Source organism: Marmota marmota, unplaced genomic scaffold (genome assembly GCF_001458135.2).
Source record: "Marmota marmota marmota unplaced genomic scaffold, marMar, whole genome shotgun sequence".
NCBI classification, from domain to species: domain Eukaryota; kingdom Metazoa; phylum Chordata; class Mammalia; order Rodentia; family Sciuridae; genus Marmota; species Marmota marmota.
Window position 1 is genome coordinate 14,831,358 of NW_025999941.1, and position 18,154 is coordinate 14,849,511.

Sequence of the window (18,154 nt, forward strand, 5' to 3'; positions counted from 1 at the left end):
GTAGTTTTTCATTTTGTTTGCAGAATAGCCACTAAGAATAACCTTTGGACCGACATCTACTGGGAAATCAACACTGATGTATTATTAACTGAATTTCAAACTTCATTCAGAGCTCATGAGTTTCTCCATTAATTCCCATTTTTGGTTTGACCCTTCAATCTTGAACAACACATTGTATTTATGATTACAACTCACTTGTTCTTCTCTGGTCTGGGACAGGGAGTTACTCTTTCCATGTTTCCCATGACCTTGATGTTTTTGAGGAGGGATGGTGAATTGTTTTGTGGATTGTTCCTCACTTTCGGTTTATCATGTGTACTCCTTGTGATTGAGGGGGTCTATGGATTTTTGAAAAGAGTACTACCCAGGTTAGCATATCCGATCAGGACCGCCACACTAGCATCATGATCTCGTCAGTGATATCTTCTTTTACCTTTAGTTGAGCTGGCATTAATTAATCAGGCTGCTTCATTTGAACGAAGTTACTGTATTTATCTTTTCCTGCTTAAATCTTTGCAAGCAAGTCACTAACTAGCTGAATCTGGGATTCAGCTCCATTTCCCAGTGGAATCAACTGGCCTCTCCCCAAGTGGGAAATCCTTGAATTAAATGACCTGAGCTTTGTAAACCTGGGTGCACTGGAAGTAATATCATTCAAATGTCCCTTGTCTGCTTGTTCCCACTGTGGGAGGTGAGGCCCCTCCTCTTTCTTTGTATTCCCCAAAATACCTGCATCCACCTCAGGAGCCCTTGGTTGGACTGCATGTCCATTTCTTCTATGGAATACAGCCTTCAGTGTATTTTGTAACCCAGCAACAAAGAGCAACCACTTGGTGACATTTTGTTGAGTGATGCTGCATATGAACTTGATTTACATGATTATCTTGTGTAATCTGCACACACAAGCACCCTCTGTACAGATAAGGGGCCTAAACCACAGAAGGCTTAAGTTGACCAAGGGAACCCCAAGGAATCTGGGGCAGCCCTGTTCTCTAAACCCATTTCTCAGGACCATACCTGGTACTATGCAAGCATTCAATCAGTGTTTGAATGGCAACACTGATGGATTGGTTAATAAGACTAAATTTCCTCCTCAGTTGACCTTCTTTGATGAGAGAAGTCTTTGAAAGTATACATGAAATAAGAGAAGTTGAAACATGACTATGTTCTACAAAAATGTTACAAACTAAAAAAAAAAAGAAAATAATAAGCCACCCTTGTGCAAATTATTAAATTTGCACATAGATTTGGATATGTGTATCTCATCTCCTCAGATAATGTTCTGACTCCCTGTAATAGTGAAAAAAAAAAGTTGCATTTTCTTCAGTGATGTGTCCTCAGAGAGATGGGTAAAATTAACACCAAATCACGCACAAAGAGGTTTCCGTAGTGCAATTAGAAGACAGAGCTCGGCCACTCTTTGATCTCCTCCTGTAATTATCATTCATGTATGTAAATTGTTTTAGGGCCTTACTATGTGGAAGACCCTGTGTCAGGCATTGAGACCAAATTGAACAAAATATTAAAGGAACCACTTCTCACAGAATTTCCCTCTAGTGGGCAAGACATATATTTTGTACATATATTTATTAGTGTATAATAAACACTAAATTTCAACGATGATATAACTAGGCTCACAGGAAACCCACATGTCTATGCCAGGATAGCATACCACCCCTCTGTTCTCTGTGTCCCCGAGAAAAGGACATTTACCCTGAGATCAAAGGAATATTTCTCATCATTTGTTGAATATGAAGCCTTGTTAGATTCCCGTAGTATTGAACGGTTGGCAGAATGTCTGTATCCAGATCTCATTCCTGCAAGGTTTATTTTTTGATTTTTTTGATTTTTTGATTTTTGGATACTGGGGATTGAACCCAGGGGCACTTAACCACTGAGCCACATCCCTCGCCGTTTTTATTTTATGTTTTGAAACAGGACCTCATTAAGTTGCTTAGGATCTTACTAAGTTGCTGAAGCCGGCCTCAAATTTTGTTCCTCCTGCCTCAGCCTCCTGAGTCTCTGGGATTACAGGAGTGTGCTACTGCACTGGCTCATTCTTGCAAGATTTGTAACAGGTGGATGGGAAATGGCTTTCAGCATCCCTAAACTATCTCGAAGTTCCTACCTCTGCCCTCCCCTTTTCCTCTCTGAGAATATAGGCTTGTCTATCAGGTAGTGATGTCAGAGTTGGTTAGCTGTTCAGAATGAGATGAGCTGCCAATATGCAAATATCCTGCATTCTAAGAAAGCTAGTAAGAGGAAACTAAAGTGTAAAGACTTCTTCTATTTTAGATGGATAACATCATACCTAAGGAAGGAAGGCTTCTTGCTGTTTTTTTTTTTTTTTCGGTCCCCCATCCCTACTCCTAGGTTTCAGCTAACCACAGTCTTTATTTAGTGTCATGTTTTTTACTTAGAAACATTTATTCAAAGTTCTCAAAAACAAAGCATTCAATACTAGGAGTCTCTGCGCAAGTGCAAATGATTAATGATGTAATTCTCAGCCCTTTATAAAGTGTCTTAACACCAGAGAGATTTATACAGTGTGCAATTGTGGTAGTGCTTGGATGTGAGAATAGGTAATCAATATCTGCAAGCTTGGAGAAACGGCTTCTATTTCCTCCACTAATGACATAGGGGGTTTTGCAAGGCAAGGGTGTCTGGAGCATGACGCGCTCCAAAGAAGAATTAATTTAAAATCTGAAGTGGAAGATCAGTTTCAATTAAAATTGCACTTGAACGTCTATTGGTGCAAGTGTGAAAGCAAGCATGGCGTCAGCTTAAACCTTCAGATTGTTACCACTGAATAAATGAACCCCGCGAGTCCAAGCCCTGATTATACTTTTATAGAGCACTAAATTATATCTCACTCATATCTGGAAGGTTATGAGAAATGGCATGAATGGAAGTCCTTTCTGACGCTGCAGATTATTGTTGTTGTTGGCGGTAGGATCATTATCAGGTATCTGTGTTTTTGTAAAGGATGACTTGCATTTATTATTCTTTTGGAGTCGTATGTGTTTGGGTGTATTTTACCATCTTCTGTTCCTTTTTTCCTCATTGAGTGTGATTTTATTGTAGTAGTAAATTCCTGTAAGGCATTATTTATTTATTCTTTTTAGTTGTACATGTCAGTAGAGCCAATGTTGGCATATTTATACAAACATGGAGTATATGTTATTCTCACTAGTATCCCACTCTTGGGGTTGCACATGATGTGGACTTTTACTGGGTGTATTCATATATGAACATAGGAAAGTTATATCAGATTCATTCTACTGTCTTTCCTATTTCCATTCCCCTTTCCCTTCCCTTCATTCCCACTTGTCTTAATCCAATGAACTTTTATCCCTCCCCCCTTATCGTGTGAGCATTCACATATCAGAGAGAACATTTGACCTTTGATTTTTGGGGATTGGCTTATTTCATTTCACATGAAAGCTTTCAAATGCATCCATTTACAGGCAAAAGCAGAATTTCATTCTTCTTGATTTCTGAGTAATATTCCATTGTGTATATATATATACCACACATTATACACACATACAATATTAACAAATGAGTTCCCATGTTTTAGACATACAGGCCCAGTTATAGAAAACTAAAATTTGTATTTCTGTCACCTTGTTTGATTGGTTTTCGTTTGTTTAGTCTTTGGACATGTGAAAGAAAATTTAAACTTGTCCCTGTAATTGGAGGCCATCTTAACATTCTCTCACCCCACCTTTTTCTTAAACTATACAGATGCATGGGGCTGGAAATGTAGTTCAGTGGTAGAGTACTTGTGTAGCATGGGTAAGACCCTGAGCTCAATCCTCAGTACCTCAAAACAACAAAAAGAAGACAGAAAAGTGTGTGTGTGTGTGTGTGTGTGTGTGTGTGTAAGGTGAAAGTGAAGTTTGGGTAAGATATGGAAATGCACAGTCTGTGCTTCACCTTCTTGGAAATTCAAGCAAGAGGTGATACAGCAGGAATAAAATGCTCATGACGTTTCCTAGTTTAGTTGGAGTGCTACCATAAGGAAAGTTGACTTATTCCAAGAAGTATTATGGCATTTGCAAATGACTTACAAGTGTTCCAAGATCGCCCATCTTTGCCATCCCCAGGGGATGTTCTTTATATGTGTTTTTTTCTTACTGTTTGGGATGACAATTAGGGGAATTTTTCAAATAGCAAGACCTGTATCTTCCTTTGCACAAGCTTGGATGTGTACTAATGCACAGAAATACCAGTGGATGAACAAGTTGGTCCCCTGGCTCTTCTCCTCTTCTGTCTGATCTATGAAGACATTTAAAGCTAAAAAAACTGAGACTATGAATGTCTGCATGTTTACATATATTAGCATGTGTATTTACATATACTCAACATTCTTATCTGAAAACCTTGGGTTTTATCTACCTAAAATTGTCCAGTTTAGACTTACTCTATGTCTCATTCTCAAAAGGAGATTCTTCCTAATCTGTTTAGCAAAGATTGTGTCTTTCCCTGCTTTGTTATACTGACATGGTTAAAAGTAGAATGCATAAAATCCTAAGAGCTCATTATCCACTTAACAGACATTGACCCCACAACATTTCATTTCCAAATAGGGCGGAGAAGAAAATATAGGGGTTTTTCTGTGTTCGAGTTGGATTGGGACCTATACGAATCATGCTGTATAATTGTACCTCTTCCTTTATTTTTATGGCATATGGTTTCCCCAGGTGTCTATTATTTCTATGAGCCCTGAATCCAATCTGAAGGCAATCTCATACTTCCCTGAAGTATTCTTCTCTTCTCTGAAGAGAGAGAGGTTTGGAGAAAAAGAATAGTTTAACATCTGAGACCACAAACTAACCAAACTGGGAAATCTGTCACAATTAACCAAAAGAAAAGCCTGCCTTATTGTTTATATCATTTCTAATAAATCTAATCTACTTTTCTGTGACTTACTTTATTTAGTTTGTCAGTTAGTTATTTTTGAGTGCCAGGGATTGAACCAAGGTGCACTTAACCACAGTGCCAGGGATTGAACCAAGGTGCACTTAACCACTAAGCCACACCCCCCAACCCTTTTTTGTATTCAGAGACAAGATCTCACTGATTTGCTTATGGCCTCACTAAGTTGCCAAGGCTGGCTTTGAACTTGCAATCCTCCTGCCTCAGGCTTCTGAGCCGCTGGGATTACAGGCGTGCGTTTCTGTGACTTTTAATTTTGATTTTTTTTTTTCCTTTCCTTTCTCTGTTTACAGACTTTGGTGTTGTTAGAAAAAAATTGTGTTTCGGATACTGTTCACATCAACAAAACGTGCTAAGTTGATTAAGTCACTTCCTTGTGAATGAACGCTCTGCTTATTTTAAGAAACTTGTTTCAAAATTGTCAAAAACGTGAACAACTCTTGACAGCCCTTCTGTGCAACTCCCTGAATCTGATTACAGATTAAGTTAGCAGGGGTTGTAACTCAGTGATAGAGCACTTGCCTACCACGTGTGAGGTACTGAGTTTGATTCTCAGCAACACATTAAAAAAAAGATATTAAAGTTTTTTTTTAAACATAGGAAATGTTTTGATTGCATATCAAGAAGCTAAACTATCTTGGGTCATACATCTTTTCTGAAATCAAACCAATGGCATCAACCTATAACGTGTAATACTGCACAATATGACCTCTTTAGAGTTGGCATGTGTTGGAAAATGTAGTTTGGTAGATGTGGGGTTCATCTTCCTGAGTCTTATTCATTCCATCTCTGATACTTGAGCCCCGAAGATTGAAGTGTTGCTTTCTTTCGACAGGTGCCTATGGTCCTGAGCACTGGGTCACGTCCAGCGTCAGCTGTGGGGGTCGTCACCAGTCCCCAATAGACATCTTAGACCATCATGCACGTGTTGGTGAAGAATACCAGGAGCTACAACTCGATGGCTTTGACAATGAATCTTCTAACAAAACCTGGATGAAAAACACAGGGAAAACAGGTAGGCATCTTTACTTGTCTGTGGATCAACAGGAAATATTTTGTAATCGCTTGTGTTTACCTTTCCCGGAATTTGCTCTTAAATAGTGCACATGGCCATATGGAGTCTAAATTAATCATGTGACTTTGGGCAAAGAGCACAGCCACTCTGAGCTTCAATTTTATCAAAAATATATAAAATGTGGCTGGGCATGGTGGCTCACACACTTATAATCCCAGCTGCATGAGAGGCTGAGATAGGAGGATCCCTAGTTCAAAGCCAGCCTCAGCAAAAGCAAGGCACTAAGCAACTCAATGAGACCCTGTTTCTAAATAAAATATAAAATAGGGCTGGGGATGTGGCTCAGTGGCCCAGTGCTCCTAAGTTCAATCCTTGGTACCCTCCCACACAAAGGAAAAAAAAAAACATATATATATATTTGGACAATGACATTGTTTCACCCTCATAGCATTGTAATGATTCAACGAGTTAAAACATGTAAGGTACGTAGTATGATCTTTCCAATACCTATCCAGTACGGTAGCTTTTGGCCACATGTGGCTATTTAAATTCAAGTTTTAATTAAGAATTAAATAAGATGGAAATTCAGCCCCTTGGTTGTACTGGGCACATTTCCAAAGCTCAGCAGCCGCATTTAGCAACTGGTATCATATTGCAGATACAGACAGTTATGTCGGATAGCACTGGGCCCTATGTGCAGATGGAAATAAAATGATTTTCTTTGAGGTTTGGCTTTGTTAACATTTCTTATGAAAGCATGGGTGAACTTCTCCTCCCTTGGTGTGTTTTCTGTGTGGTTCGATCCCTCCACTTTCTTTTTACCTCTCCGCCTTGGCCTTTGGGGATCTGTGAGTAGTTGTCATCGTCTTTTTACCATGGCTAATGCGGAGAGTGGCCTCCCCGCTCATTAGTGTTGGGTAGCTCTCAGCTTCAGGATTTCCCTGTAAGTCTCTGTGTCCCCAGTGTCTGATCTGAAAATAAACACTGAGATGTGATATTATACTCCTGCTTTCTGCTGCCCGGGGTTACATTGATGGCTAAAGAAATTTTCTACATCTTCTTATTTCACTTCTTACAATTTTAACCCGTTAAAACACATTCTCTTTTCCTCCTTTTCTTCCTTTCCCTGTACTTGAACCACTCTGAGCAATCCCTTTTAAATCCTGGACAGCCTGAGGCCCCATGCTGGGCTAAAATGACTTCACTTTCAACCCTTTGGTTCGAAGCATGTTGTGTGAGCCCCAGAGCTGACTTTTGTCTTAACCTGACTGGCTGCCCATGCAGCTTGGGGGATCCATTTTCTTCCTGTGTGCCCGCCATGGCCTGAGATCATTCATGGACCATAGCCTGGCTTGTTCGTAGAATTGCTTCCCATTCAGAACAGTGATTCCTGAGTTTGGGCTTTTTCATAAACAGTTCTTCCCATCTATCAGCTGGCTACCCTCTCCTCTACCTTCATTAATCTGTTTCAGTAGCTGCTATGGAAAAACTTTGTGCACCTGCAGTGTTTGCCATACCCACCTGTCATCCATTCACCTCTGCTCCTCAGCCTGGTCTGTGTGCTTATCATTAGATTTCACAGTATCTACCCGTGCTCCTGGCTTATATGTCAGATGTAGCTGTCCCTTGAAGAACTGCAGTGGGAACACTCCTCTTTGACCATCTGATCTTAGCGGAGGAGAGCTTTGCCACAATGGGTGTGATCAGAGCTTAGAGCTCCGAGCCACCTCAGTGGCCCATTCTGGGGGCCTGTCAGTGGAATGCGCTGGGCTCTCTGATGCGGTTTTCTACTTGACTTACCACATTTGACAGCCTTCTGCAAAGATAGCACGTTTCACTGACAGCTGGGTATCACCAATGAAAGGTTTGAGACGTGCGTAGGGTTCACTCAGTGGAAGTTGATTCATGACCCTTGGTCTTCCACAAGCTGATTATCAATCTCTGTCACTCGGCTGACTTTCTCGAGTGATCCACAACTTGCTGCCTCTCTGGGAGTGCATGCTTCTGGTTTGAAAGCCCAGCTAGCCAGATCCGTGCACATCTGTCTCAGCAAGCTCAGAAGCTCAGCGCTGAGCCGCAGGAATAAATCCCTGCTACTGTACTGATTCCTGTGAAAATTCTTGAAATTCCTGTGAAAATTCATACTACCTAGGCCCCCATCTCATAAATCCTCTGAAATGGCTTTAGAGGAGGGGTTTTTATAAAGCGACAGCCAGTTATATGCAATTTAAAACAAGAACATGAAATTGTTTTCTTCGTTTCACAAAGTGTCAATTCGCAGTCGTTTAGAAAGTTTGATGCAGAAATCAACTTGTGGGGTTTTTTTTGTTGTTGTTGTTCTTTTTTTGCTTTTTTTTTTTTAATAAGCAGAAGGCTAGGAAGCTTTCCTTCTGTATATCTTGAAATGCCACGTTAGCTCATCAATATTCAAGTATTTAAGCGAAACGAGAATTCATTTAATATATTAAATGAAGGCAACCTGAATAATTGCAGTCTTTTTTTTTAAAGCACACATATCATTATGTGTTTTGAAAGATGTTATGAGTGAAGGAAATAGAGCTGTAGGAGCAAGGTGTTTCATACAACTGCACATGAATCTACAATTACCAGAAAAATTAAAAGTTTAAATTTTTAAATAACACATTTGACAGGAGCCACATGGTCTTGTCTTGGCTGCAATCATTCACTTTATATCTGCCCCTCATATCTTGTTATAGAAAATGCTTCTTTTGCTTAAATCATTAATTTTTAAGCAACACAGATTTTTTTTCTCCTCTCCAAGTATTTTTGTGAACTTCATCTTTCCAGAAAGTAAATTCAAGAGGGAGTATTTATTTATTTATTTATTTATTTTTTCCCTGATGGAAATTTACAGGTCACTTATCTGTAAAATAGACTCTGTCTTTGGATATTAAAATATGAATATAGAAAGTTAATATTTAAAGCAGCCTATTACATACAGACAGTAACTTTCCCATAAAACAGTTTTAATGTTCAGATCTGTCTTCACCCCCGAGACTGCTATATATCCCCATCCGGCAGAATCAATAGAGCGACTTCGTTTCACCTCGCCCACTTCTCGAAAGTTGTCTCAAATATCTTTACAAGACAGATAGCGTCTCTCTATTTCTTCCCAAGGAGCCATAACTAACTGTCCGTTGTGCCAGTACTCATTTCATTTCATCTAAAGTTATTTCTCTCGCTTTCATTTTCGAGGGATGAAAAGATAATGCATTCTATCAGGAGCACTTCAAGATGATCTTGCTGTTGCTAGCATTAGCTTCTTGCTAAACGCTCGGAATTGAAGACTTCGATGGCATTTTTTGGATGTGTGTTAATAACCATGGTCCGTAAATTTTAACTATTAGGTGTGCTTTTTGATACACACACACACACACACACACACACACACTGATATATATTTTTTTGTATCAGGGACTGAACCCAGTGGCGCTTAACCACTGAGCCATATCCCCAGCTCTTTCTTATATTTTATTTAGAGACAGGGTCTTGCTGAGTTGCTGAGGGCCTTGCTAAGTTGCTGAGACTGGCCTTGAACTTGAAATCCTCTTGCCTCAACCTTCTGAACTGCTAGGATTATAGATATGTGCCACCACACCTGGCTTTCCACGACTTTTTCTTAAATTCTGCACTAAGGATAAAGAGGAAATGTTCTCCATGAAGTACTTCCCCCACGTTCTGTTGGTTTGCTGTATTTCTTGTTAGCCTACATTCTGGTTTTTATTTTTAATTTTATTTGTAGATGGATGCAATTTCTTTATTTTATTTTATTTTATTTATTTTTATGTGGTGCTGAGGACCGAACCCAGTACCACCCACAGGCTAGACAAGTGCTCATTGAGCCACCCCCCCTAACCCAGCCTACATTCTTTCCTATTGGAGTGCAGAGACCACAGTTCTATTCCAGAAATAGGTGTTAATTTTAAAAGGATGGATGGCAGAGAGCACGGGTGTAGATAGTTAGATCAGGATCCATTTCCTAGTATGTTCCCCATAAAATTCAGATGAGCATCTGAAGACCACTGTACTCACTTTATTTCACCTGGCCTTGGAACTTTTATGGGAGAGTATCACCACAAGAACACACACATTTATGAACAAACAAATTGCTGGAGAAACACAGAATCTTACTCCTGTTTATTTCTATACACTGTCTTCCTAAGTGACTGTGTGACCCAGGTTGAGTGGCAGAGAAACATGTGGCTTTGCCCTTTTTCCCACACACAGGGGTAAGGCCCCATGGAGCAGTGAGTGTCTAATGCTGAAACTTGCTCCGTGGTCATGGTCCCTGTAGTCCCGAGCTGGAGCTCACCTATTGCCTCTGTGCAGCCCAAAAGGTCGCTGTTCTCTTCCAAGGTTCGCAGAGACAACAATCCAAGCCTTTGGGTGTCAGCACTGGGCTGCCACAGTGAGCGCCCAACTGGGTTTTCAGGTGCATTCTTCATGATACATGAGCTCCCTCCCAAATTCATGGGCTGTGTTGCTTAGCCCCACCCCACAACCGTACCAGCCTGGTCACCCTAAAGTCACTTGCAGGCAAGAGCCTTTGCCATCTGGAGATCGGAAAGGAAGTGTTTTAGTCAGTTTTTTCACTACTGTGAGTAAAGGACCTGAACAGCACAAGTGTTAGGAGGAAAAGTTCATTTGGGGGCTCAGGGTTTCAGAGGTCTCAGTCCATAGACAGAAGGCTCCATTCCTTGGGGCTCGAGGTGAGGCAGGACATCATGGAGGAAGAGTGTGGTGGAGGGAAGCAGCTCACATGGTGATCAGCAAGCAGAGAGAGACTCCACTCTCCAGAGACAAATAGAGATCCCAAAGCCACGCCCCCAATGCCCCTCCTCCAGCCACACCCACCTGCCTCTAGTCCCACTGGGGGTTGGTACCCAGGGTCTTGCACACTCCAGGCAAGCGCTCTACCACCAAACTACACCCCCAGCCCCAAGAATCAAAGTTTTTTTTTTTAAAATATGTATTAGGGCTGGGGCTGTAGCTCAGTGGTAGGGTGCTTGCCTAGCATGAATGAGGCACTGGGTTCGATCCTCGGCACCACAAAAATAAATAAATAAATAAAATGAAGGTATTATGTTCATCTACAACTGAGAAAACTGTTTTAATTCATAATATCTATGGAGCAGAGATTTTGGTATTGACAGTACCCTAAATTCATTCTCATTTCAATAAGAACTATCTTTTTTTGTTTCTGGGTTTTTTTTTTTTTTTTTGGAATTTTTATTTATTTATGTGTACACAAATGGAGCATAGCTTTTCATTTCTCTGTACACAATGCTAAGTCGTACCATTCATTCCATCATACATGTACATAGGATAATAATGTGAGTCTCATCCACCATGTTTCCCACTCTCTTTCCCCTCCCCTCCCCTCACTCCCCTCTGCCCAATCCATAGTTCCTCCATTCTTCCCTTACCCACCCCCATTATGCACCAGCATCCACGTATCAGGGAAAACATTTGGTCTTTTTGGTATTGGCTTATTTCACTCAGCATGCTATTCTTCAGTTCCATCCATATACCTGGAAATGCCATAATCTCAAGCTTTAAGGCTGAGTGATATATATATATATATATATTTCACAGTTTCTTTATCCATTCATCTCATTAAGATCTATCTTAACCCTAATAATCCTCTTGGCTGACCAGGACCTGGATCATTTCATTTGACAGATTCTTCACCTGTATTTCCTTAGGAGTTCCAACTTGCTTTGTGCCAAATCCTTACCTTTATTTTTATGACAACATCCCCAAACCCACTTCAATTCTTTAATGACCATTAATTGGTATGAATGTGGGATATGGAAGAAAGACCAGTTTGGGGTTCATAATTCCTCATTTCTTTTTATCTCCAAGTTTTGTTGATGTCGCTACAGATTGATGGCTAAGCAGGCTGCCAAGCTCCTTAGCCATCAATCCGTATCGACACAAACAAAAATGGATTTTTGGAAAAATCTCTGATTCGGCATCATTTGTACTGGGCATCCCTGACCCTGTGTGCGTATTACACTGGGTCATCTCTGCTTAGCTCAAGGTGGCCCAAAAGAGAAAGTTTAAGATTAAATTTTTGTAAGTCCATTCATGGATTAAGAAATTGTGACACATACAGACACGCGCACACACACATGCAATGGAGTTCTACTCAGTCCTAAAGAATAAAATTATGGCATTTGCTGATAAATGAATGGAAACAGAATATCATGCTAAATTAAATAAACCAGACTCAGAAACTCAAAGGTTGAATGTTTTCTCTTGTTATGTGGAAGCTAGAATAAAATAAAGGACAGAAGGGTTGATGGAAGGCTAGGGTCACATTCAGGCATAGGGAAGATCAGTGGTGTACAAGAAAGTGATCAAGATGGAGAGGTGAGATGGGAAAGGGGAGGTTATGCAGAATGAATTCTTTGAAAATCAAGTGTGCATCTATAAATATACCACAGGGAATTTTTACCTTTATACATAAGTAGAAAGCCCCAATCAAAAAATATATAGACAGGCCAGGCTTGGTGGCATCCACGTAATCCCAGCAGCTCAGGAGGCTGAGGCAGGAAGATTACCAGTTCGAGATCAATGTTAGCAACTTCGTGAGGCCCTAAGCGACTCAGTGGGACCCTGTCTTAACATAAAAAATCAACAGGGCTGAGGATATGACTCAGTGGTTAAGCACCCTGGATTTTATCCCCAATACTAGTTAGGTAGACATACAGACAGACAGACAAAAGGAAGACTGGTAGAGTAGAGGAAGGATAACGGGCGTCTGGGGAAGGAGAGCAGGGGTCTGGCAGATGGCAAATGGGGTTCGTGAACTGAAATTGAATTCCATGCATGTAGGATTTTGTCGGGATGAACCCAATTACTATATGTAATTCTAATGCTCTGATATAAAAAAGTCGTCCTCTGGTATACAAAAGGAGTCCATTCTTTTGAGGAATACTAGGCATGATTTGGCTCTTAACTTTATAAATTACTTTGTTCCAGAAGCCCCAGATCATTATTTCTTTCTGATTATTAACTATCTCATCTTATCTGAATCCTGGGATTCAGTTAGGACCGATTTCCCCACTTTTCTGTTGAGTGAGAGGCACCGAAAGCTCTGTTTCTTGTTTGCTAAGCTCCATTTCCTTTTTCTTGGCCCCTCGGCCCCACACTCTGCATTCAGGTTGTAGGTTAGAGTCGCTGCAGAGACAGAAGCACAGTTAACCACTTGCCCTGAAATTCAAGGTCACTTTGGAAGTCCCCTTTCTTTTTTATGGTACAGAATCTTCTGTGAGACTCCTATCTGTCATATCCTCCATGGTCAGAGGGTTACCAATGTTGTTCATCTGTGCTACATTTACTAGTGAGTTAACTGAGACCTAGGATAATCCTGTGGCTTGTCATCTCTTGGATGTCTGTTGTTCCAACATAGCATGTCCAGTGTCTTTTCTGAATAACTGCAGGAACTTTTTTTTTTTGTTTTCTACTACCAATTTTGGTTTCCTCTCAAGCCTTCTCCACAGCGTAGCCGTAGGAATCTACCTAGTTCTCTAATCTGATCTTGCTCATCTCTCTTTCCTTTTCTCTTTGGTAACCATATCAATGACTTCCCATTATTCTTGGGACAGAGACAGGTGGCTCACTATCTCTGCCTCTTACTACATCCTGCTTTCTGGGTAGAAGTCACTCTGGCTACCTCCTCCTCAGTCCTACTCCCACCACTTCCACTACCACAGGACCTTTGCATAAACTCTTTCTCCCTTGACTTGGTCCCTTCTTGTGAGCATTTCCCCAGGGAGCTCTCCTGGTCAGGCATCTCCTATCAAATCTTGACATATCCTGAGTTAGATGCCCATTTGCTAGAAGCTTTGCTTCTGCGATCTGTTTAGTCCTCAGTGCCTGTCATTCCCGTTGAACTTCAGCTCCACGAGGGCAGGAATATGTCTGATTTTCCTGATTCTCTTCCTCAGCAATTATTCTGTAACTATTTATTGAGTCTGCACAATAGCACATGCCTGTAATCCCTTAGGCTCAGGAGGCTGAGGCAGGAGGATTGCAAGTTCAAAGCCAGCCTCAGTCACTTAGTGAGGCACTTAGCAACTCAGTGAGACCCTGCCTCAGTGGGAGGCTGGAACTAGATCCCAGGCCTCCTGGCTTTCAGACCCTGGCCCTTCCTTTTCACCAAGAGCCCCAGGACAATACAGAAGTCAATATGGTAGAGGGTGGTCTGGGGTCCTGTGTTCAGATCCAGTTTCGCAGACTTTGCTGGCTGAACAGAGCTGCGAATGGGAGAGGGCAGTTGGCACGCCTCCCATTTATTTTTCTTTTAACTTTTAGCACCAACTGCTGTTTACATAGATTTGTGGTGTGAACATTTGCTTTAGCCCGGCATTATATACACACATCCAACTTCAGTTATCAACTCTTGCTGGATATCCTGTGAAAAACTGCCCCGAGTGCCAGGGCCGAGGTCATCCTTTCAGAGATAGAAAGAAACCAACGCAATTCTGTCTTCACCCAGCAATCTGACTCCCTCTCTGCCTCTCGTTCCTGAGCAGAACCTATGGCACCCTTACATTATGGGGGTCGCCAGACCCAGGGACAATCTGGGGAGAGCCATGGATCGTCTCCCTGGGTTAATCACTTGATAAACAGCACTTCCTGGAGCCAGCTGTCGGCTGGGACATCGGTGTGAATGGCTTTTCTGAGTATTCTTCCTGTGTCCACCTTTGTGATCCTCTTTCGGAATCTGTAAAGTCCTTGCTGTCTTATTCCAGTTTTACAGAGCAGAGGTACCAAAAGATGCATTTTTTCTTAAAACACGGACCATGTGCGATCTAGGTTTCCAATTCCGACTCCTGGATTCCTGAAGTGCAGCTGTGCTCAGAATGTGACTTCTCATTTCAGGGGTCGTGGATCCAGAGCGCTGTAGGTGGGTGCCACCGTGGGTTTTTTGACCTCTGGGTTACGGGGCCCTGACCTGAAGCTCCCATCTTCTTCTGCCTTCTCCATCCTACTGCTTCAATTTTACCATAAGCCGTGTTAGCCCCCAGGGCCCGTTCTAGACAATCTCTCATGTATACGTTTCCTCCCCCTCCTCCTCTCTCCCCATCCGTCCTGGTCAGTTCAGGCTGCCATATCAAAATGCCATTTCAGTGAGTTGGCTTCCACCAGAAATAATCCTCAGAGTTCTGGAGACTGGAGATCCCAGGTCCAGGCAGTGGTAGACTCTGTCTGGTCAGGACCTGCTGAAAAGAGGGCACCTTCTCTCTGTGTCTTCAATAGGGAGGTCCTCTCTCAGGTCCTTGTGAAGGGCACTAATCCCATTCATGAAGACCCCACCCTCATAACCTGATCCCTTTCCCATGAGCCCCACTTCCTCCTAATTCCCTCATATTGGAGATCAGCCTTTGAGTTTATGAAGTTTGTGTGTGTGTGGGGGGGTATATTAGTGAGCTCATTTTACCACCCATAAATTTACTACCAATAGTCCTGATGAGAACATTTAGAGGAGGGAAAGTTTATTTGGGGCTCATTGTTTTGGAGGTCTCAGTTCATAGTTGGCCAGCTCCATTGCTCTGGGCCTGAAGTAAGGCACAACATCATGGCGGAAGGAGGAACGCAGCTCATGACATAGCACCAGGAACAAAGTATATACCCCCAAAACAGGCACCCAGGAACCCACCTCCTCTAGCCACACTCTAGCTGCCTATGGTTCCCACCCAGCTAACCCCCGAGGGGATTAATCTATGGATGAGGTTACACCTCTTATAACCCAGTCATTTCACCCCTGGACTATCTTGCATTATCTCCCACATGAGCTTTTGGAGGACACCTCCTATCTAAACCATGACAGGGGAGCTCGATCACAGGCTGTGATGCCAATCTTGGACCATCTTGCATATCTACATTCAGCTGTTATGGCCCTTGTTTTAAAATCTGCTTTTGTTTATTATTCTTGTAATGTTATATACTTGCTTTTATTTTTCAGTTTGCTTATTTTGTTTTCATGAAGTCAAATGGATTTTAAAAGAAAGCTTTTTATGAGCATTGTCCATAGGAAAAACCCCCATGCTCTTTGACATGGATAGAGTTACTGTGAAAAATTTTACGTGCATGGTTTATGGAAAATAAATCAGTTTCCCATGTTATCAAAATCTAGTTTAATACTTTCGGGGCAAAGGGGAAGGAGTGTGTGCCAAGGATTTGTAGAGCACCAAACAGGAGATTTTCTTTTTGTTGATGTGATTCAAGGGATAGAAAGAATACATAAGAGCAAATATCTTTTTAACAGCTGTGTTTTAGTGAACTAGAAGTATCAATCACCCCTTAAGATCTGCTCCAAGAGAGTATTTGGGCTATACCTGGCCTTAGTGGTGGTCCTATGTCATGATGCCTCTTATTTTCTTTCTTTTTTGGGTGGGAAGGAGAGAAGGGGATGGTTGTACTGGGGATTGATCTCAGGGCCACTAAACCACTGAGCCCCATCCCCAGCCTCATTTTGTATTTTATTTAGAGACAGGGTCTCACTGAGTTGCTTAGGGCCTCACTTTTGCTGAGACTGGCTTTGAACTTGCGATCCTCCTGCCCCAGCCCCCCCAGCTGCTGGGATTGCAGGCATGTGCCACTGCAGCTAATGTGATTCTTATTTTCTTCCAAGACCATGTTGCTTTCATGCTGAACTCTATCTAAAAAGGGACAGTTCCACCTGTATGGCCACCCCACTCCCTGTGCTGTACCCATGTTCCAGGCTTGATTCTAGAAATAGTTGACAGACCCCCCGTTGGTCACATACCTTCCAGATTCCTGGCACTATACTCAGCTCTTTGGGAATGTGGTTGCCTCTAAATGTCAAAGGAGCCTCAAAGCGCAGGCAGGCAGTATTGGTACTGCCATTTGATCAGTGGGGTAGGATACCTGCCTGAGGTCACGCCCCTGCCAAGTGGCAGGATGAGATGCCAGTCCTCTCGGAGCTGATGCTCATAGGACATACTGTGTTCTCTGGTAACTACCTTTGGTCCCTTGTGTTTTGAAATGATGGCCATCCTCAGGGTCATTAGAAAATTGTTACAGGATAGCCAGGATGATGCCCCCTCCCCAGTTTTATAAGTAAACAAAAATAGAATCCATTCTTGAAAGGGGCGAATGTGCGTGAGGCACGCTGTGTGCTCTGGTGAGAAATACAATAAAATGAAAAATGAGATTAATGTTTCAGATTGTACAGTTCCCTAATTATGTCTTTAATTATTCATATAAAACAAGTAAAATGACCCCTGACAGAGACATAAATGATTTAGGATAAAATCAAATATTTATAGGATGACGCTGACTCCCTGCGCGTATTGTAACAGATGCACTTAGAATCTTTGCCTTCGTTCTCTGGATGTAAAATTTTATATATTGAATTTATAGCAGCGTGAGAATAAGCAACAGTATTTAGGACTCTACTGAGTTAATACCTGGGTGTTTGACATTGGAATGAAAGGTATGTGCAATGTATTATCTGATATTTTGGAAGCTACATCTTTATGTATATGTCAGTTTAGATATTATCTTAGCTAATATTTTATCTTACAAGATATTACATTTTCCAGGTCATGGAAGGACAATCTCTTTGCTTTTGTTTACCTTTTAATGTTTTAATTTGAGACAGGGTCATGCTAAGCTGCGTAGGGCCTCACTAAGTTGCAGAGGCTGATATCCAACTTTTGATCCTCCTGCCTCAGTCTCCCAAGTTGCCTGGATTACAGGCATGCACCATCATGCTTTGCTGTGTTTTTTTTTTTAATTTATTTTTTAGCTGTAGGTGAACACATACCTTTATTTTATTTTTACGTGGTGCTGTGTATCGAACCCAGTGCTTCACGCATGCCAGGCAAGTGCTCTACCACTGAGCTACAGCCCCAGCCCACGCCTGTCTGTTTTGTTTCTGGTGTATCAGGAATTGAACTCGGGCACCCCAGCACTGAGCCCCATCCCCAGCCCTATTTTGTATTTTATTTAGAGACAGGGTCTCACTGAGTTGCTTAGCACCTCGAGTTTGCCGAGGCTGACTTTGAAGTCAAGATCCTCCTGCCTCGGCCACCGGACCTGCTGGGATTACAGACGTGCACCACTACACCTGGCTTGTTTACCTTTTTAAGTGGTTAGAAAATCAAAAGGAGGAAGCACTCTGTGAAAATTATATCAAAT

At 41.8% G+C, this 18,154-nt stretch overlaps 1 protein-coding gene across 2 annotated transcripts in view; it reads left to right on the forward strand.

The window, feature by feature from the left end:
* Positions 1–18,154, forward strand: part of Ptprg (protein tyrosine phosphatase receptor type G) — a 708,054-nt gene that overhangs the window by 404,107 nt on the left and 285,793 nt on the right. For both annotated transcript variants that reach the window (XM_048801208.1, XM_015494493.2), the window contains exon 3: positions 5,777–5,956. In XM_048801208.1, coding sequence (XP_048657165.1) covers positions 5,777–5,956 — 180 coding nt within the window. The remainder of the gene's footprint in view (positions 1–5,776; positions 5,957–18,154) is intronic.